This window comes from Callospermophilus lateralis, chromosome 11, assembly GCF_048772815.1.
Source record: "Callospermophilus lateralis isolate mCalLat2 chromosome 11, mCalLat2.hap1, whole genome shotgun sequence".
In the NCBI taxonomy this organism is placed as follows: Eukaryota; Metazoa; Chordata; class Mammalia; order Rodentia; family Sciuridae; genus Callospermophilus; species Callospermophilus lateralis.
This window is the reverse complement of record NC_135315.1, coordinates 5055543-5077443: the sequence shown is the minus strand read 5'-3', so window position 1 is coordinate 5077443 and position 21901 is coordinate 5055543. Positions and strand designations below refer to the sequence as shown.

Genomic DNA, 21901 nt, shown 5'->3' with positions numbered 1-21901 from the left:
CAGATTTGCTGGAATGATATGTATATGCCACCATGCTCAGCTTGATCTCTTTTCTTTCAGGGCTTGAGGGAACAGGGAAGTCTTGGTGCCGCTCAAAAACCTCCTGTCAGCCAGTCCCTTCTTTCCCTGAGATATACAGATTCCTGAAAAGACTACAGGAGGAAATATAGCCCCGAAAGACATTGGAAGGGAAGTCCCACCAGTGATGAATGTGGGCTCCTGCCCTTTGCCAAGGCTGATCAAGCCATGGTGGGCTCGGCCTTTCTGAGCACGAGAACCCCGTGGTCTGCCGGGATGACGTCCCACATCCACCTGTGTGTCAGAATCCCTCCAGGGACTCTCCACGCTTCCTCAGAACCCCTGTCTGGGGTGAGGACTATTGCCCTCTTCCAGTAGCCAATTCCCAGGCTGGTAGGAGAGGGTTCTTGAGGTACCAGGCCTTGAATCCACATTCTGCCATTAACCCAAGAGGGACCTGGCCAATGATGGCTGAGTAGGTGGCTGGATGAAATACTGGTGACCCCACATCTCCTCCATAGGCTGCTGTGACCCTAGAAACAATCAGAGCACTTCCTGACCCTCTACTGTATGACACTGTGTGGTCCCAAAAAAATCTCCCCTAGTGTAGCCTCTTGGGCTAATCCAGAGCAAAGATAGAGCTGAAGTTAGTTTAGAAAATTCTGGAAGAAGGGTAGGCTTTTAGTTGGCTTTGGTATGGCATTAATAATACACAACTGTATGACAGATGAGTCTGCAGAGCCATCCCAAGGAGGCCCAGGGAGTGAGACATTACTGTATGAGACAGCTTCTGAGGAGTCTTCATTCCAGGGTGACTTTACTTCCCTTAATGGACAATTCCCCACACACAGGTTTCATTTTCCAGTTTTCCCTCTTCCTAATGACCTATGCCAAGGAATTCAACATCCTTCTGCCCAAGGCTAAGAAGAGCTTCCAGGCCTCCACCCCCACCCCTTGCTGGGCAGGAAGGTGACAAAGGGGCCTTTGTCACACTGGTCTGACCCATTCGCTGAGAGATACTGGACAAATTGGATACAGGCGATGGTAATTGTTAGCTGGATGAAGAGAAACTGGCTGGCAGACTGCGCTGTTTATCTGTACCTAAGAATGTCCAAGTACATCCTGGCTAGTTCGTGTAGTCTTTGCATCTAAGTAGGATAATCTTGACTGCTTTGTCAAGGGGCTTCCTCTCCTTGGGCAGTCATACCCTGTTCTGAACTCAGCCCCACTGCTCTAACACTTGAGGGCTGGGGTGCAGCTCAGTCGGCAGAGCCCTTGCCCAGCACACATGGGGCTCTGCATTTGAACCCCAGCACCCCAAAAAACCAAACAAAACAAGGTGAGGTGAGCAGTGGACGCAGCAACACTGACCATACGGCTCAGCACTGCAGCAGAGATACCACCGAGTTGTAGTGACAGCAGCCTGGCGAGGCGTGGGGCTTACCCCACCCCCAACTACTAATCATCTCAGCAAATACATTGCAAATGTTTTTTTGGGTTTTTTAGTTGTAGTTGGACACAACACCTTTATTTCACTTGTTTATTTTTTTATGTGGTGCTGAGGATCAAACCCTGGGTCTCGAACATGGAAGACGAGCGCTCTCCTGCTGAGCCACAATCCCAGCCCCTGCAAATGGTATTTTAATGAGCTGTCTTACTTTGTATCAACAGGCAGAAACTTGTACATAAAATGAAACTTGTCTCTCAAAAAATGCCTTTAAGATTTACATTTATTTTACTTAGTTCCATGGCTCAGTGGATTTGAAATTTTGGTGATTAGCAGCACACAGTTCAATCACCAGCATACTCACTTCATTCAGAATGGCCTTCTGCCCTTTCCAAAAATTTAATGAGGAACAACCGAAAGCTTGCTATTATTGGACTAGTCATAAGAAACACACTGCATGTCTTGAAAGCGGTTTCAGGAGTTCAAAAGCTATTCTGAGCAACACTAGCACTAAGAAAAGGGTTCACACAGTGCTCTCAGGATGAGCATTTTGCAGGAACTAAACTAATCTGAATGTCTAAGCTTTTGTTTAGAATCAGCTTTTTTTTTTTTTTTTTGTACTGGGGATTAAATCCAGGGGCACTTAACCACTGAGTCACATCCCCAGCCCTTTTTTATTTTGGCACAGGGTCTCACTAAGTTGCCCAGGCTAGCCTTGAACTTTTTCTTTTTTCTTTTTTTTTAATACTTTTTAGGGTCAATGGGCCTTTATTTTATTTATTTATATGCGGTGCTGAGATTTGAAACCTGTGACCTACGAGTGCAAGCACTCTACCACTTAGCCACCACCCTAGCCCCTGGCCTTGAACTTTGGTCCCCCTACCTCAGCCTCCTCAATTGCTGGCACTGCAGGTGTGGCTACTGTGCATGGCTCTCTGTACTTTAACTTTGTTCCATTCTCAGGCAATAAAAATACTGGTTTATTATGCCAAACCTAGTAACCTTCACCCTCTTGAACCTTTCTCCAAGTTTATCCTCATTTCTTCCATCCTGCCACCCTAGGACACTGCCAGGTAAGCCAGAGTTTGCTCTGATGCCACACTGAGCCACTGGGAAGAGAACTGTGGCTTCTGGAACCTCAGAGAGTTCGTGCGCTATTGCACCTGGGGGACTTAGGCCATCCTCAGGGAGACTCTGGCCTCAGAGGCATACAGCCACACTCCTACTCCTTTCTCAAGAGGAAGGGTCTTCCATGTGTTGAGTCATGTGTAAAATCCTCACAGCTATTCTACAAAGTTCATCTGTGAACCCTTTGGTCCAAGTTTCTAACACTTTAGGTACGAGCAAAAAAAAAACTGCAAAAATGTTTCCCCGTTATTCATTAACCAATTTGCTTTTCCATGCTTCTCTGCTCCTTCCCCGGAAGAAACCTGCTCATCAATGATCCTTCACTTGCAAAGTATGGCCTACACACTGCCCTAGGATCCTCTGGACTGCAGGCGATAAATATTTATACTGAGCACTCATGACCACCATGATACTGAGACCAAGGATTATATAAAATGCAACCTCTTACCACAGAGGACGCCACTATGTAATGCTCCTACACTAACTGCAGCATTCTGGCTGACTAGCTTAGGACAACTTGGACGCCAGGAAGGGATCACAGAGGATGCTGCTGTTAATGGTGAACGCTTTCTTGCCAAGATAGTAAACTGTGAATCTGCACTTAAAATGACATGGTAAGGACAGTCTGAGTTACAGTCAGGAATATCAAAGTACCAACTGGGGAAGGAAGGAAGGATCTTGCTGAGATCCAAGAACAGTACAAAAGGATCACAATTATCATGTGAAAATGAAGAAAAGACAGAGATGCAAAAAATTATGCAAAGTATTCATTAATTCACTCCACAAGAATTTGAGGGACTCTATATGCTAGTGACATAGGTCAAACCCATTCATTTCAAGGCAGAGAAGACAGGTGTACAAGGTTGTAGTGACACCTGCACACCCGCTGTCGTGTTCTGCTAGACTCAAGAGTGGGTCAGCAAAGTCTGTTGATAGTGGGACTAGCAGTTTGTAATGGAGTTAGAACAACCGATCTTCTCAGATGACACCCAAAAGGAAGTTCCTGTTCTGCCTGCCACCTGTGTGCTGCCCATCCCTTACCAGCCACTTCCATTTCCAGATTTACATGGTCCACAAAAACCTGTACCTCTCAGCACGTCCACAGCTAGCTACCCACAGCGAGGCAACTGGGAAAGACACACAGTAAGAGGCTTCCTCAAACAGGGATTCTGTGGGATCAAAACTGAGCAGTCAGGCTGTATGAGGCACTGAGTTCGATTCTCAGCACCATATAAAAATAAATGAATAAAAGTAAAGGTCCATCAACACTAAAATAAACAAAAACACTGAGCGGTCACAAGAGAAAGAATACAAGGCAGGAAGTGACTCTGAGACTGGAAGCATGCAACAGGACTGCCCAGTGCTTCCAAATTCAAGGCACTGTGTCTAGTGCTAGAAAGGAGGACAAGCAAAAGCAATGTGTCTATCATCCATTTCCCTGGGTTTCTAGGTAGGCCCCCTGGTCTTCCTCGTTCCCAAGACACATGTCAAAATCAACTAAACAAAAAAGAACCAGTCACCCCGAGAGGAACATATCTATCAATACCACAGATACTGCAAATATCTATCAATGCAGCCATATCTCCCCAGACACAAATGCACGAACCTTCCAAATAGCAATGCCACTTCTTGGAATCTTCCTATAGCTGGAAACAGGCGATGTGCTCACACACTGCTGAGTCAGCACAGGCGCAAGCTGGCCAAGACTGCTGGCTAGAACATGGCACATCCACGCGATGCCATGCAACAGGACGACAGGAAGGCATGGCTTCACCCCCACCTCCCACCACAGATGTCTGACCTCAATCTCATCATCCCAACAGCAAAATGTCAAAATCTTCAATAAAAAGTCTTAAAAAATGTCAAAGTTTTGAAGGCCAAAGGAAGAGTGAGGATGAGCAGATCCAATTAAACACCAGCTGAGGTTCTGAACTAGATCTTTCTGCTCCAAACATCACTGCAACAGTGGGCAGAACTAACATGGCCCGAGGATTAGACAGGAGTCACTTGTTTAATATTCTGTTGGCTATGTTGTGATTACAGAAGGAAAAGTCCTTGTTTACAGGAATTACACCCTGAACTTCTGGGCTGGGAAGCCATCAGGTGCCAGCCTACTCTCAGAGGGCCACATCAAGGCTGGGTAGAGCTCAGAGGGAGAGCACTTGCCCAGCATGTGTGAAGCCCTGGGTTCCATCACTAGCACCACATTAAAAAACAGAGATGGTAGTACAAGCAAGTTTCCTGTAAGTTTGATTGCTTCAAACTAAGAATTTTTAAAAGATGAGATAGCTCTTTTATACTGATATGCCTAGTTCTTTGTTTGTTTGGTACTGGAGATAGAACCCAGGGACACTACTACTGATCCATATCCCTAACCCTTTCTCCTGTCCCCTTTTTTTTTTTGTACTGGAACTGAACCCAGGGTCACATAACCACTGAGACATAGCCCCAGACCTTTTTTAGAGACAGGTCTCATTGAGTTACTTGGGCCCTCACTAAGTTGCTGAAGCTAGCTTTAAACTCTTGATCCTCTTGCCTCAGCCTCCCAAGCTGCTGGGATTACAGGCATGCACCACCATAATCACCTGTCTGTATTTTTAGTAATTAACATTGTTATTGTTATGATCAGAAAGAAAGCATTAAAAATCAAATATCTGGGCTGGGGTTATGGCTCAGTGGTAGCGCACTTGCCTGATATGCATGAAGCACTGGGTTAGAGTCTTAGCACCACATATAAATAAATAAAATAAATAAAAAGGTCAATCAACAAATCTTAAAAAAAATACATCAAATATTTATTACCTGCCAGTAACACTGTGTAGGAGATTTGGTTATATTTGAGTGTGTATAACTCCATGACCCTGCTGTTCTTGATCTCCTGCAGACCCAGCCCTCTCAATCCCCTCAATGGTGGCAAAAACAGCTGTCAGGTAGCATTTAAGGATTAAATGTGAAACACACAAAATGCCTGGACACCACGGGCACTCAGTGCCAGTCTTCTTTTTTGGGAGGAGGGGGTACGAAAGACTGATAGGCCCATGCAGGGTGTACAGGGCTCTACCACTGAGCTCCGTCCTCAGCCCTTTTTGCTTTGAGACAGGGCCTAAGTTATTCCCACAGCCTCAGCCTTCTGAGTACGAGAGTCCAAGCGTGTACTACTACACCCAGCTTCAGTACCATCTTTAATGCTAACAAAGCCTTAGGAATGCAAAGGGGATCAGGAATCCCATTGTACAGGCAATGAAAAGAGAAAGAATCCCAGATGTATGACCACAGGCCACAGGCCCCTGGGTCAGCCCCCCTGTGTTATGGGAAGGAGTGATGATGCCGTCTGTAATAGAGATGGCCAGAAGAGGCAAACAGTGCACAATAAAATGGTGTGCAGGGCTGGGAGGTGGCCCAGCCATCGAGAGCTTGCCTCGCATCCACGAGGCCCTGGGTTCAATCCCTAGAAGACCAAAGAGTTAAAAAAAAAAAAAAAAGAAAGGCCATCTGTGAACCAGGAGCAGTTACAAAGCAGGTTCAACAACAAGCTCTTCTGCAGAGTGGAGCTGGCAGACAATGGCCTGGATTTAGTGCACCCAGAAACAAGATCTTGTCCTTGAGGTGTTTGACGCTTGGGAAGAGGTCAAGTACACTGGTACAGTGTAGTGCAACAGTGTAGGAATTCTAGGGGACCAGAAATGTGTTCTGGGAAGCATTTAACATGCTGACAAATTTATAGTTTAGGAGAACCTTGACTTGCTCACATGGGAAAAAATGGTTTTTAGAGGAAAAAAAGAATTCATCAAATAGTGCTCTTACCTGGGTATTGTCTGTATAATGAAAATGTCTTGGCCACGAACAGATTCTTTTATTTCAACTCTTGTTTCTGAAAAATAGAAATGTTCTCAAGTTTTAACAGCAGCACTTCACGATGCAATGATTAGCAGCTGGCACTTAAAGGGAGCAAAGAAGACTCTAAATCAACACTTCAACTGCTAAAACAAAGTCAGTTCCTGACGGACTCCAGAATGACAAACATACACATCAGGACAGTCAAGCTGGTGGGGCATGGGGGCGCTCCTGGGAGGCTGAGGCAGGAGGATGACCAGTTAGATGCCTGCCTTGAAAACTTAAGACCCCATCTAAAAATAGCATTTATTAAAAGGGCTGGTGGGGAAGCAGAGATCAGTGGCAGAGTTCTTGTCTAGCAAAGTGTGAGAGCCTATGTTCAATCTCGAACGCTGTGCAAAAAAAGAAAGAAAAAAGTAAAGTCAAGCTAGGGAAAAAATAAGCCAAAAGTAGAAGATAAAACTAACCAGCTGGGCATGTTGGCACACACCTGTAATCCCAGCAGCCTGGGAGGCTGAGGCAGGAGGATCACAAGTTCAAAGCCAGCCTCAGCAATGGTGAGGTGCTAAGCAACTCAGTGAGACCCTGTCTGTAAATGAAATATAAAACAGGGCTGGAAATGTGGCTCAGTGGTGGAGTACCCCTGAGTTCAATCCCCAGTACCAAAAAAACCCCCAAAAACAAAAAACTAACCAACAGATTCACATGAAATCTCTGTCAAAAAAAGAAAAAAGAAAACCAATAAACAAAATAAAATGGAAATACCCCCAAAACTATCACTGAAATAAAGATACTTGTACATAAGATGCTTAGGAGGTTCTGGGGTTGTGGGTCAGGGGTAGAGCACTTCCCTAGCACTGGGGTGGCCCTGGTTTGATCCTCAGCACCACAGAAGAAACAACAACTAAAATAAAGGTTAAATTCTTTAAAAACAAAAAGATGCTAGGGGAGTCTGTAGCAAATAAAGAGACCAAAGGCTAACACCCTTATTTTCATTCAACAAACGCTGAGGTCCTAAAGTAGAGGACAAGGACCAAAAGGATGAAGACTGACCCGAGAGTCAACTCAACACAAAGGCCAGCTAACCCTCCAGGCCAACGTGCTGGAGGCTCAGGAACACGCAAGGAGGACGGGCATGGGAGTCCATGAGGAGACCAGGAAGCGGGGAAGAATGTGCCAGGCAGAGGTATGGTCACTGTGGCCACTTGGGAAGCAGGGCAATTGAAAGAGGAGGTAAGTAGGAGGCCAGGAAGCCAACAGAGGCCCAACCACATGGCACTCTGGCTTTTCTTTTATGTGTGACAGGAAAGCAACGCCACTGGACAGTATGAGGGTAGAAAGAGTTTGACTAACTTGTTGTAAAATAATGGCCGGCTACTGTGAGAAAAGTGACAGGGCAGAAATGTCCTCAGGGAGGCAGGAAAGTGCACAAAACATGGTGGTGGACTTGAGCAAAGATCAGGCAGGTAAGGGGGCAGAATAGGATCCCAGAGAGCCCCGTGTGACAGCCAGACAGACTGGATGCCAGTCTGTGGGTTAGCACGGGTTGAGCAACCCTAACCCAGAAATCCATGCTCCAAAACTTGAAACTTTCTGAGTGCTGATGGTGCTCAAGTAGTTTTGGATTTTGGAGCGTTTCAGGTTTTTGGATAAGGGATGCTCAATAGTAAAGTCTATGCAAAATATTCAAAAATCTAAACAACTCGAATATGGAACACTTCTGGTCCCAAGCATTTTAGATAAAGTGTAATAAGGAAGGAGTAATAAGTCAACAATATTTCCATTTTAGAAATACCCTGGTGGAAATACCAGCTACTTAGGAGGCTGAGGCAGGTGGATTGCAAATTCAAGGCCAGTCTAAGCAATTCATCAAGAATTGAAAGGGCTAAAGAACAGAAAGGGCTAAGGGTGTAGCTCAGTGGGAGACTGCCTGCCGGACACACAGGAGGCCTGGGTTCAATCCTGAGCACCCTCAAAAAATGATAATAATAAATAACTACCAATAGAGGTGAAGAGAGTGGATGAGAGAGGCAGGAAATGAAACAGGAAGGTCACCGGAAGCTATGGCTCCAGAGAGACCATGAGGCACACAACCCATCATGAGGGAAGGGTGGGAAAGGGTTTTCCTTACTCATTTCTCCTCCCCAAGTGCTTCATCTCATGAGACCCCCAAATGTAACACTATGATTTAAGCTGGAGACCCACCCACATTCAGCTTCAGATTTTAAATCTCTGAATTCCCTGGCAGTAGATAAAGTCCTAAAATCACCCATTACACCATAACTATGCCTATAATCCCTGCAGCTCAGGAGGATCACAAGTTCAAAGTCAGACTCAGCAATTCAGCAAGATCCTGACTCAAAAATAAGAACTGAAAAGGCTAGGGAGGCTGGGGTTGTGGCTCAGTGGGAAAGCACTGGGTGAGGCACTGGATTCAATCCTCAGAACCACATAAAAAATAAATAAAGACATCGTGTCCATCTACAACTAAAAATATTTTTTAAAGGGGGGTGGCGCTTAAGAATGTGGCTTGGGGGGCTGGGGATGTGGCTCAAGCGGTAGCGCGCTCGCCTGGCATGCGTGCGGCCCAGGTTCGATCCTCAGCACCACATACAAACAAAGATGTTGTGTCCTCCGAAAACTAAAAAATAAATATTAAAAAATTCTCTCTCATTCTCTCTCTCTCTCCCTCTATCTTTAAAAAAAAAGAATATGGCTTGGTGATTAAGTACCCCGGGGTTCAATATCTGCTACCAAAAATAAATAAATAAATAGAGTCACCAAGTAAAAAGTTGCTAAGTGTAGAAGCCAGGTGAAAGGTGCCAGGTGGTAAATTAAAACACAAGTGAGGGCTGGGCTGGAGCTCAGCGGCAGAGCACTTGCCTAGCTTGTGTGAGGCACTGGGTTCAATCCTCAGTGCCACATAAAAGTAAACAAATAAAGGCATTCTGGTCATCTACAACCATGAAAAAACAAACAAACAAACAAAAATCCACAAGTGACTTATCCACGTCTGGGAACACATGCCTTCCACACAACAACCCACTGAACTCCATTCCATGTTCCTTCTGCAGTGCTTGGCCAGCTTAGACCCCATTGTCACTGTCCTGGTAACTCTTCCTCAAGCTACTTAAGTCAGTTATAGTCACATCTTAGAAAAAGAAAGGGAAGCAGAGAGTCATGTACCTAGTCTTTCAATTTTGTAGAAACAATCTCAAATTATTATATACTAATTTGCCTTTGCAATTAATAGGAGCAGTATAATCTGAAATACCTGGCCCCACGGGGACGTTTCTGATCCAGCACTGAGAGAACACTGGCCACCACAAAACGCCTTCAAGTGCTGTCAATTTTGTACAGTTCTCTGCACAAAGGTGGGAAACAAAAATGGGTCACCAGCCCACGGTGAGAGTCTAGAAGACTTGAAAAAATTTAAGATTTAAAGACAATTTTTTAGTAAGTCATTATACCTAGCACCCAATGGCTCTTGACGTCATCTGATGACAAATGAGACAAACGTAGAAAGTATTTATCAACTACAACCTGATGAACAAGAAAAAACATTCTATGTGTCTCCTTGTTTTATTCTAAAACAACAGATGAATATTTACATCATCATGGAAAAAAAGAAAAGGAGACACTGTGGAAGAGAAGGAGAAGTCATATCTCAAGGGAAGCACAGAAGGACAGTCTGTATACCTCTGGCATTGCCATGTTCTACTCTCTAAAAACACGCCAGCTGATTCAACAGCTCAGGGAAGACAGGATCATCAGGAAACACCAACTTACCTCCGTTAGTCTCCTGGTATACAACAGACTTCCCCAACTCAGCACCAAGACGCCTATAGCACAGATAAAACAAGACAAAAAGGCAATTAAGAATTCTCTTCCTAGGCAAATCCAGTTCATGTATCTGTTTTAACAGAAAGTAACTAGAGGGCACTAGACCGAAGCCCAAGCTAAAACCCCACCCCTGCTCCCTAAGCAGAGTGCCATTTTGTAACAGTTTTACTGGAGAAAGCCCACAACCCATATTTAACATCAGGGTCACTGTGATTTGTGGTACTAGGAACTGATTCCAGGAGGCTCTGCCACTGAGCTACATCCCCAGCTCCTTTTACTTTTTTAGATTTTGAGACAGAATCTAAGTTGCTCAGGCTGGCATCAAACTTGCAATCCTCCTGCTGGGGTTGTGGCTCAGTGGCAGAGCACTGGGTGAGGCACTGGATTCAATCCTCAGCACATAAAAAATAAAGACATTGTGTCCATCTACAACTAAAAATATTTTTTAAAGTGGGGGTGGGGCTTAAAAATGTGGCTTGGTGATTAAGTACCCCCGGGTTCAATATCTGCTACCAAAAATAAATAAATAAATAAATAAATAGAGCCCAAGTAGCTGGGATTACAGGCACGCACAACTGTGTTAGGTTTGGTTTTCTGATTTTGTTTGCAGTACTGGGAACTGAACCCAGGGTGGACTACCTCTGAACTATCTATCTCCCTAGTCTGTTTTATATTTTATGATAGGGTCTCACTAAGTTGCCTAGGCTGGCCTAGGAATTTTTCTGCGTCAGCCTCCCAGATGGCTGGGATTACCTGCCCAAACCACCATGCCCAGTGATTCATTGTTTTTTGAACAATAGTTGTCTTGGAAAATCATTCCCAAATATATGGTTACCAGCAATGACTTCAAAAACAGTCACACATAAATGCCTCAATTGTCAAAAGCATTATATATAGATGGAGTCCGGCATGACAATGCACACCTGTAATCCCAAGAACTCAGGAGGCTGAGGCAGGAGGATCACAAACTTGAAGCCAGTCTCAGCAACTAAATCAGTCCCTATCTCAAAATTAAAGAAAAGAGCAGGGGATGTAGCTCAATGGTAGGGCACTTGCCTAGAACAACAAGGCCCTGGTTCAATCCCCAGCACCACATACAAAAAAAGGTTTGTAGGGCTGGGGTGGGGCTCAGTAGCAGAGCGTTTGCCTAGCGTGTGTAAGGCACTGGGTTTGATTCTCAGCACCACGTGCAAACAAATAAAGATCCGTTGACAACCAATAAAATATTAAAAAAAAAAAGACATATAGATGAAAAGGAACTTTAGTGCCATTAACCATATGTAGTATGAATCTTGCCTGGATATGTTATATGTCACAAGGGTAGAATCTATTTAAAACCATTCCAGCCAGGTTCATGCATACAACAGAACCTCACCAGTCTCTAGGATGAAGCTCTAATATGTGCGAAATCACAAATGAAACTTGAAAAAAATCCAAGTAAAATAAGCTGGACACAAAAGGATAGATATTGCATGATCCCATTCAATAGGCAGTACCTAGAACAGGTAGATTCACAGACGGAAAGCAGAATAGAGATTACCAGGGGTGGGCTGGGGATATAGTTCAGTTGGTAGAGTGCTTGCCTTGCATGTACTAAGATCCTGGGTTCTGGGAGAATGGGAGTAAGTATTTCGTGAGCACATAAAGAGTCTGTGTTTGGGCTGGGGATTGGCTCAAGCGGTAGATCGCTTGCCTGGCATAAGTGCGGCCCGAGTTTGATCCTCAGCACCACATACAAAGATGGTGTGTCCGCCGAAAACTGAAAAGAAAAAAAAAAATTTAAAAAAAAAATTCTTTCTCTCTCTCTTTAAAGAGTCTGTGTTTGGATGACAAAGTTCTGGAAATGGATGGTAGTGATAGTTGCTCAAACATTGTGAATACTTAGTGTCACTGAACCGTATAATTAAAAACTGTTAAAAAGGTAATTTATGTATAGTTTAACAAAATTTAAAAAAAAATACTCCAGCCCCCCCCCCCCAATTTATAATAGTGGAATACATGTAAAAAGACTTCTAGTAGAAGCTGGATGCAGGGCACCTGGGGAGTAAGTACAACATATCTCTAACATATATTCTGGGAATGTAAGGCACCCAACTCTTTGGCTGATTAAAGTGCATTAACCAAAAATCTGAAATTCCTTGGCTGGGCACAGTGGCACACACCTGCAATTCCAGCTACTTGGGAGGCTGAGGCAGGAGGACAACAAATTTTCCAGCCTCGCAACTTAGTGAAATCCTGTCTCAAAAAATAAAAAGAGCTGGGGCCATAGTTCATGGTAGAGTACACCAGCTTCAATCCAGGGCGGGTGGGTTGGGGTCAAAGATCCTTGGTTGAATTCAGAGCTGAAAAGAATCAGGAAATAAAATATGATAACCTCAAAGGTCAGTCATCTTCAAACCCTGTTTAGTGGCAAAACTCTTTCTTCAAATAAAATGTTTTGGAGAGGATGGGGTTGTAACCCAGTGATAGAGAGCTTGCTCAGCATGTGGAAGGCCCTGGGTTTGACCCAGACCAAAAAAAATATTATAAAGTATATACACACACAATGCTACTAGAAACAATATATAAAGCAAATAAGTATTTACAAATATTTGTTATTTACAGTGACTTCAAACCTTTCTAGAACATGGCAGAGAAGAATCTAACATTAAAAACAAACAAAAACCACTGTCTTTAAATGTGCCCTTCTCTCTTAGCTTCTCAGGCAAGGTCATGTGTGGTAAATCTGACCCAATGTAAACAAACACAACCTTCAGGTTTAAAGTTAGTGTTTTAGTTGGCCTCAATAAGACAAATAATAGGGGCTTAGAAACAGAAGGTAGTAGACTGCAAAACAACTGTTTCTTAACACTCTTCCAATCTCAAAACTCCAACTGAAAAACAGCTGAAAAAAGTGTTAAGTTTTGTTTTCCTCTACAATTCCATCTAGAATTTTACAACATTATGAATGCAACTGTCCCCAGCCCTGAGAATTCACCCAGGAAACCTAACTTAAACTGTTTAAAATGTGAAAATGACTGGGCCTGGGATTGTGGCTCTGAGATAGAGCGCTCGCCTACCACGAGAGGCTCTGGGTTCGGATCCTCAGCACCACTAAAAGTAAATAAAGGTGTTTAAAAAATGTGAAAATGACTAAATATTGCAAGACAAACTATTCGTTTTATGTTTATATTCCTAACAAGTTTGTTTGGAAAGGGTTCTTCCTGTAAGGTTCTTCCCATTAGAAGTCTGGGCTTAGAAAACAGGTTATTATCAGAGGGCCACTTGGAGCCCCTGCTCTGCTATGTATCTGATGATCTTCATTATCACCGTCATGCTCACAAAAGCCCTGTCCAATAGACAGAATCATCCCTTGACAAATGAAGTTCAGGAAAACCAAGTCTTTTGCTCCAGGTCACAGAGTTGGTAAGTGGCAAGAAGCCAGGGAAGGTATTCAGAGCTGTCAGACCCAAAAGCCACTTGAGGCCACAGGCTCAGATGGGCGAAGGCTTGACTTGAAAGCTCCAACCTCAAGCCGCCTTAGAGAGCACGGTCAGGCCTATCTCTGCTCCGCCCAGGCCCGGCCAACGCGCTCCCAGAGGTGCCCCTTCTCCCTGCCCTCCGCACACCCTCGGTGTGTGGCCCGACACAACCCCCACCCCGTCTCGCTCGGAGCCCAGGGACAGCGGCGATCAGCTCCGGGGGGCAGCTCCGGCCGCGGAGCGGGGCCGCGCCCTGACGCGCCGCGCCCCCGGGCTCAGCAACGCCCCCGGCGCCGGGGATGGGGAGGCGGCCCGTTCTCCGGGGCCGGGCTGCGGGGCTGCGAGGGCCTGCGGCTGCCCCGCCGGGCGCCGAGGAGCAGGCAGCCGGCCTGCCGCGCGCTTACTCGGTGATGCGCTTGGCCAGCTCGGTGCAGGCGGCCGTGGAGTTGGCCGAGAAGACGCGGTAGCCGGTGCGGGCGGCGTTCATGGCCGGCGCAGCGGCGGGGCGGGCTCCCGGGGCGCGGAAGGCCGAGCACGCGGACAGTGGGGGCAGCAGCAGCAGCTTCTTGGGCATCGTCCGGCCCGAGGCGCGGTGGCAGCCGCCCACGCGGGGCAGAACCCGGAGCGGTTGTGACGGCCGCGGCGGCGAGTCGGCGTAGGGCTACGGGACGCGCCGCGGAGCGCGCGAGAGGGGCGAAATCCCGCCCTCGGGCCGTGCTCCTGGGCCGCTCCCGTCGAGCCCAGCGCGCCGCCCCTCCCAGCCGAACGCCCGGCCACGCCCCCTGAAGGGCTCGCCCCGGCAGCCCGCGAGGTGCCGGCTAGAGCGCCCCCACCGCCGCCATATCTGGTGAGGGCAGGGCAGCGGCGACGCTTTGGAGCCTGTTCTGCCGACAGACGCATCACTGCTCTCTCCGCCGCTTGTTTTTGCCGCTCTCGGAGGAGTTCTAGCTCCCCTACCCTGCTGAGTAGTGCATTCAGGTTAATAATGTCCCCAGCTTTCAACTTTTCTGCCAGAATCAAAAATGTCTGCCCCCATGGAAGTAAATGAGCTAGCTCCGCGTTGGCGAGGCGCGTGCGCACAACTGAGATTTATTTGAAAAGTGGAGGGCGGAGTAAACGCCAATTTGGGGACTAGAATTCTAAAACGCCGCAAAGCTGGTCTGCTCCTGAGCCTGGCGTTTGAGGTTTCCGCGCACTCTGGCCTTGTAAGGCAAGGTTCCCTGGACGTGTCAAAGGCTCCTGAGGGTCTTGGCTCTCACACTTGTCCCAATCACCGCAGCCCCCCTTGTTCCCCTTCCCTGTGCTCCGGTCCCTCAAAGACCCTCTGCATCCTCATGCACCATCACCTCAACCACCATAAACCCCCCAGCCTGCAGGCCTGCACTGCGTGTAGTGGTTTGTATTTTCATTTACCTTTGTGCACGTCTGTCTACTCAACTAAGCGCAACAGCAAGATAGGTATTGCTTACTGCTTCGCATTTCTCCCGCAGGCTGTGGGTGCTTATTCAGTACCGTCCAAAAGGAAAGGAAAGTGGAACCACTAGTTATGGCTGCCCCACCACCTGGAGGGGATGGGGGGTCTTGCTCTTGCTCATTGACACTACCATCTCTGAGAAGGTCAGCCTATTGTGACAGAGGACCTAAAGGAACAACAAGATGATGACTCAGCCTGTCGTGACACTTGAAATTTCGGGATTTGGAAATGGAAGGGCCCTGGGATCTGCTACAATCTGGCCCCTATTTTGGCTGGGTCTTCAAAATTACTGGCCCACTCACCCCCTTGATGGAAACAAAGCATGGGGTGGTCAACTTAGACCAAATTAGTAACCATTGCAAACATGGACGCAGACAGAAAGCTTGTTGCCTTTTAAAACCTGTGTGCCCGCGCTCGCGCGCGCGCGCGCGCACACACACACACACACACACACACACACACTGCAGGGGATTGAACCCCGGGCCTTGTGCATGTGAGGCAAGCACTCTACCAACTGGGCTACATTCCCATCCCTCATCTGAACGTTAATACACACTGAGCACCTACTGTTTGCCAGGGCCATATTGGGTGCTCAGCTTTTTCAGTGAGAAAAAAGACTAAAATCCCTACCCTTGGGAAACTTTATAGCAGGGAAAAGATTAAAAAAATAATGATAATAAAAATAAAAATCCATTCTAATAAGCAAGTAAAATTATAAAGGATGTTAGAGGCACATCTATTTCCTATTGCTGCAGTAACAGTAACCACAAACAAAAATTCATGATCTTATAGTTCTGGAGGTCAGAAGTCCAAAAATCAGGGCTGGGCTCCTTCTGAAGGGGTGGGGTAGGGGACAGCACACCCTGGCCTTTTCCACTTTGTAGAAGCCACTCTCATTCCTCAGCTCATGGTCTCCACCCTCCATCTCCAAAACCAGTAGTGTAATAGAGAGGAGTTTGAATGTTCCCAACCCAACAAAACAATAAAGCTCGGAGGCGTGTTCCTGGAGAGTCAGTATCTTGCTACCTTGAGTGTGGCCTTGAAGCACTTGGCCACATGTTCTCTTCACCAGTCTCATGGCGGGAGGGGCATGCAGAGAAACTGAGGGGGCTGCAGAACCAAGGAGGTAGCAGAGTCCAGAAACTAGATGTCAAGGATGTCAAGAAACCAGACCAGGAGAGCGGGGGGGATGCACTGGAATGTGTCTCACACTTGGAAAAAGTGTGAATCAGTCACTACTGGGACCACACACTGGCCACTGACAGAAGTGACCGCTGCTCGTGTGACTTCATTGAGACTCGTTACCTGAATGTGGAAATGAAGTTCATCAAGAACTGGGTAACCATGTAGCCAACTTGCAGAAGACAAGGGCCTGGAATCAGGCATGACAGAATATCTCTTTGACAGTAACAAGAAGAGCTAAGCCTCAGACCACCAAGTGATTGCCCTGGCCACCAAGGCAGTGCATGCTTGTCAGGGTTACCTTTTCCATCAGTTGTTCCAAAACATCCACTAAAGTCCTTTAATTTGTAACATTCCTTTAAATAAGGAAATTTAGTAGCCCCGAAAATGTCTAATATGATATATACACCAGTTGCCCTAATTTACACATTGTATTCTTCAAATGTTACATCGTACCCCATAAGTATGTACTATCACTGTGTCAATTAAAAATAAATACAGCCAGGCACAGTGGCACACACCTGTAATCCCAGTGGCTCAGGAGGTTGAGGCAGGAGGATCATGAGTTCAAAGCCAGCCTCAGCAAAGACGAAACACCTAGCAACTCAGTGAGACCCTCTCTCTAAATAAAATACAAAATAGGGCTGAGGATGTGGCTCAGTGATTAAGTACCTCCAGGTTCAATTCCTGGTACCAAACCAAATAAATATTTGTGTGTGTGTGTGTATAAAATTTTATTATATATATACTGTGAGATCAGGCAAGGGGGGCAGCAACCAAAGGAGGCAGATTTTTTTTTTTTTTTTTAGAGAATTTTAATATTTATTTTTTAGTTCTCGGCAGACCCAACATCTTTCTTTGTATGTGGTGCTGAGGATCGAACCCTCCATTTCCTCGAAGGGTGTGAAACCGGGCCGCATGCATACCAGGCGAGCTACCGCTTGAGCCACATCCCCAGCCCGGGAGGCAGATTTAAAAGGACTGCCAAAAGAGGCTTTATTTGAGATATCACTCCTGGACAGAAATCAATCAGACCCACAGAGTGGACAGGAGAAGGATCTGAGGAGAAACCACTCTGGAGCTCGACCAGACTGGAATTTTATGGGGCTTAGGCAGGAAGGGAAGAGCTTGGGACAGGAAAAGGTGTTTTTAGAGTCCCTTGTCCTGCTGGAGTTGGTGGGGGGGGGGGGGGGGACACTGATTGAGATCCAGGATTGGTCAGGAGGTCTTGCTGATCCACAGGCATTACCCAGGAGATCCCACTGATTGACAGGCTTTTGGTGCCTGATTGATGTTCCTTTCCCGCACAGCTGCCTTGTCTTAAGTCACTGCCACCGACCTGACATATACTTTTAAAAATAATTAGTAACAGACCATCATGCTCTGATAAGGACCCTTGTGCTACATTAGACCAAATTAGATTGTTATGGTTTGGATATATAATGTCCCTGAAAAGTTCCTGAGTTGACGGCTTGGTCCCCATTGCAGCAGCGTTCAGAGGTGGGGATTTTAGGTCTGAGCTCATTGACAGATTAACCCCTTGAGGACTTCACATTTGATGGCATTACTGGGAAGAGGTGGGAAGTGTAGACAGGGGAGCCTGCTTGGAGGAAGTAGGTCACTGGGAAGTAGGTGGGAGGAATATGTCTTGTCCTGGACCCTTCCTCTCCTTCTCTCCCCTCAACCCTCGGCTTCCTAACTGCCCTGAGCAGAGCAGCTTTCCTCCACCACCCCTTTGGGCCATGATAATCTGCCTCACCTCGGGCCCAGAGCAATGGAGCCAGCTGACCAAGACTAAGACCTCTGAAGCAGAGAGCCAAAGTAAGTCTTTCCTTCAGTTGTTTTGTTTTTTTTTGTTTGTACTGGAGATAGAACCCAGGGGTGCTCTACCACTGAGCCACATCCCCCCAGCCCTTTTTATTTTTTTATTTTGAGACAGGGTCTCACTAAGTTGCTGAAGCTAGCCTCACACTTGAGAACCTCCTGCCTCAGCCTCCCAACTAGCTGGATTTCAGGCTTATGCCGCCAAGCTGGGCCTTTGGGTTGTTTGTGTCGGGTGTTTTGGGCCATAGCAATGGAAAGCTAATCCATGGTAATCCAGGATAGGCTCCCCATCTCAAGATCCTTTTTTGGGAGGGCAAGATGGCCAGCATATCATTGGGGGGGTTCTTCTGCCCAGAGAAATCTAAGCCACCCAAAATAGCCACCCTAAATCTTAATATCTCAAATAATTAACAAATAATAAACACCAACAATCAGAAATATATTTACAAAAGTGAATCCCTGATAGAGCTAGTCCACATGGGTTCTTAAACTAGACAAAGACAAATTGGCTCCTGTAGTTTATTTAAGGGGTAACATCAAAGGCAGGGGTAAGGTTTTGAGGGCAGAGTCTTGCTTTGTGATATCTCAGCAGTCAGCAGGTTGATTGACATCTTGGCAATCACATCCATCTCAGGTGCTGTGTGGGATTTCAGGCAGAGCTTGAGGCAGAAGTTCCTCTGCACCAGGCAGTCAGTCTCTGTGGGGAGTGCACCAGGGAGTTCCCAATACCAGATTCATCCCCTCTAGAGGCTACTATGTGCCACATAGTGCACCCACAGCCCACTGATGGCTGGTGACAATCCTTAACATTTTTTAAATAAAATTTATTTTTAACTGATGCCTGTATACATAATAATCAATGGGACAAATGATGTTTTGATACAGGTTTACATTATGTAATGTTTAAATCAGGTTAAACATATCTATCTACTCAAACATTTATCAGTTCTTTATGGTAAAAACTTTCAAAATCCTTTTTCTAGTTTTCAAAATGTATGGTACATTATTGTCATCCATACTCATCCTACTGTGCAATAGCACAGCAGAACTTCTTTTTTTTAAAAAAAAAAAAAAATTTAATTGTAGTTGGACACAATACCTTTATTTATTTATTTTTATGTGGTGCTGAGGAATGAACCTAGAGCCTCATGTGTGCTAGGTAAGTGCTCTACCGCTGAGCCACAACCTCAGCCCCCAGGAACTTCTTGCTCCTACCTACCTAGCTATAACTTAGTACCCCTGGGTCAACCTTCCCCAGAGCCTCCCCCCCACTCCTCTGCCTCTGGTCCCCACCAAGATCCTGAACTTACACCCGTGAAGTTAGGACACCAACATCTTTCATCTCTGGGGGACCACTATTCTCCCTGACAGAGAAGGTAACAAAATAAAAAGGGGAGACAGGGCAAGGAGGTTCTATAATGGGTTAACAAACGGGTTTTGTCTCTTGTGGGACCCATCCCATCCCCTTCACCCCTTTGCAGGTCTCTTGCTAGGACCACCAGGTTCTCACTGAGGGGTTCTGTCCTTTGTAGGATCTCCCTCCCCTGCAGATGTGAGAATCACCTGGGAGACCTGAACCTATGTTCCTGACCATGATGATCCAACAGGTATGGGAAATACCTTATATCCATTCTGCACCCTTGGGCCGGAGTGAGCTCCATCTGCACAGAAACCCATTAGGACTCCACCTAAAACCCTGTTGCCTTTAGAATAAAAACAAAACTGCCTACAGGATTGCAAGGTCTTGGCTTGTCATCCTGTCCCATAGGAAAATGCAACAACAACAATAACAACAGTTTTCTTCTGCTATAATCCACAGGGAAGACCTCTGTGACCTGAAAAGGTATGGGGTCTTCCCACCAACAAGCAAGTAATTCTGTAGCGGGATGTCCACTAACTCAATTCAATTCTGACACTGTCTAGCTGGAGATGGTGGCTGATCCTACACAGAGGGCTTAGTCCCCAAGATTGCCCCTTCTTTATGTGCCAGGCTATAAATCGGTGTTCCCTAGCATCTGATCCAGGGCCCGATACAGAGCAGGAACTCAGCACATGTTTGTGGGTTTCGCAAGTGAACCCACTTCTTTGTCTTCAGAATCATACACCTCATTCTCTGGATGACCGAAGGCTGATCCCTGAAGCCTGAATGTTCCAGGTTCTGCATCAGCTTCTTCTGGCCCACTTTGGCCAATAAGAGATGCTGGAAGGAGATTGGGGTGGGAGGAGAAGGAAACTGGGACATTTCTTCCTTTAATCTTCCCTGGACAATATCCTGAGCATGAACTGCACCTCCCCCATGCTTTCCGCATCCTCTGCTTGTCTGCTGTTTGGCTTCTCAGCCTTTTCCAATACCTGTACGACCAATTGCCTACATTAAATTCCCTCTGTTCTGTGTTAAATACCCTGAGTGATTTCTCTTTTCCTAGTTGGACCCTGACTGGTAACTTTTCTTTTTCCCCCACTGAACTCTTTCTTTTTTTTTTTTTTTTTTTTTTAAATAAATCTCACTGTAATAAAATAATTCACAGGGGCTGGGGTTGTGGCTCAGTAGTAGAGCGCTCACCTAGCATGCGGGAGGCACTGGGTTCGATAAGCACCACATAAATGTAAAATAAAGGTGTCCACCTAAAAACCTTAAGAATAAATAGTTAAAACAATAAAATAAAAACAATTTGCAGGCCTATGTCTTATTTAGTGAAGGCCAAGGACAAATTGCAGTATCAGAAAGACCTCATAACGTAGGGAGGACTTAAAGAACACCTGCGTTTCTTCTTTTGTCGGAGTAAGTAGGCAGGCTCTGCTCCAGGAAGTCATCCAGGGATCCAGGTATGGGAGGCTCCACTGTTTAGGGCAGAAGAGGCTGGACCTTGAGGAATTAGCAGGTTTATTGGCTGCAGCCAGGTCCAGAGGAAGGCTTTTGCCTAAATCAATTCATTCCTCTGAATGCTGAGTGCAGAAATGTTTAGAACTTTATACTCAGTGTGTAGGGGGAGAGGGAGCTCAGAGGCTCACAATCTGCAAAAGTCCACATAAAAGTAGGTTTTTTTCTACTGTTCTGGGCAATCAACTCAGGCCTGGATTTAAAAGTAACCCAAGGACACCCCCTGGAAAAACCAGTGCCTGGGAAAGGGAGAGTTCCCCTTACTTTTCAGCCAGCTGGTTTCCAAGGAACCTAATTTGCACCACACACTTTCCCTAGGATCTACCTACTTTCTTTTGAAATGTAAACACCTCAGTGAAGGCTCCAGTCCAAGGCTAGAGGCCTTGTCCCCCTTACCCATGGCAGTCTGCTTTTGTAAACACACCTTCCCCCTGAAAACTCTTTTGCAGAAAATTTTGCTGGTAGTCTAAGAACAATTATGGAGAGGGTCTCTGGAGAAGCTTAAGGAAGATTTTCTGTGGAGGAGGGGTGCCATCATACCACTATCCTCAGCACACGCTTCCCAAGTGCCCCAGTCATCCCCCTTTCCCACCGTGGCAGAGGAGTAGGGAAGTGAGGAGGAGCCACAGATGACTCCTCTGGGCATCTCACTGCCAAAACTCAGTCCCTGGGTCAGCCTGGCTGCAAAGGAAGCTGAGAACCGCTGTCTCCACCTGGACAAGTCCATGCCCTGGAATAAGGGAGAGCATTTGGTCTCCACCACAGTCGTCCTTAAGCTGCACGAGAAGGTGCCATGTGAACCTATTACA

At 46.2% G+C, this 21901-nt stretch overlaps 1 protein-coding gene across 2 annotated transcripts in view; it reads right to left on the bottom strand.

Annotated features, from left to right (window-relative positions):
* The window catches only part of Prpsap1 (phosphoribosyl pyrophosphate synthetase associated protein 1), a 29741-nt gene extending 15296 nt beyond the window's left edge, over positions 1–14445 (bottom strand). Inside the window, exons 1-4 of one of the 2 annotated variants that reach the window (XM_076870691.1) lie at positions 14136–14445; positions 10217–10269; positions 9702–9791; positions 6398–6464 (exon numbers count right to left, since the gene is read on the bottom strand). In XM_076870691.1, coding sequence (XP_076726806.1) covers positions 6398–6464; positions 9702–9791; positions 10217–10269; positions 14136–14305 — 380 coding nt within the window. In that variant the 5' untranslated portion in view covers positions 14306–14445. The remainder of the gene's footprint in view (positions 1–6397; positions 6465–9701; positions 9792–10216; positions 10270–14135) is intronic. The other variant, XM_076870692.1, reaches the window with a different exon arrangement.
* Positions 14446–21901: the final 7456 nt, after the last annotated feature.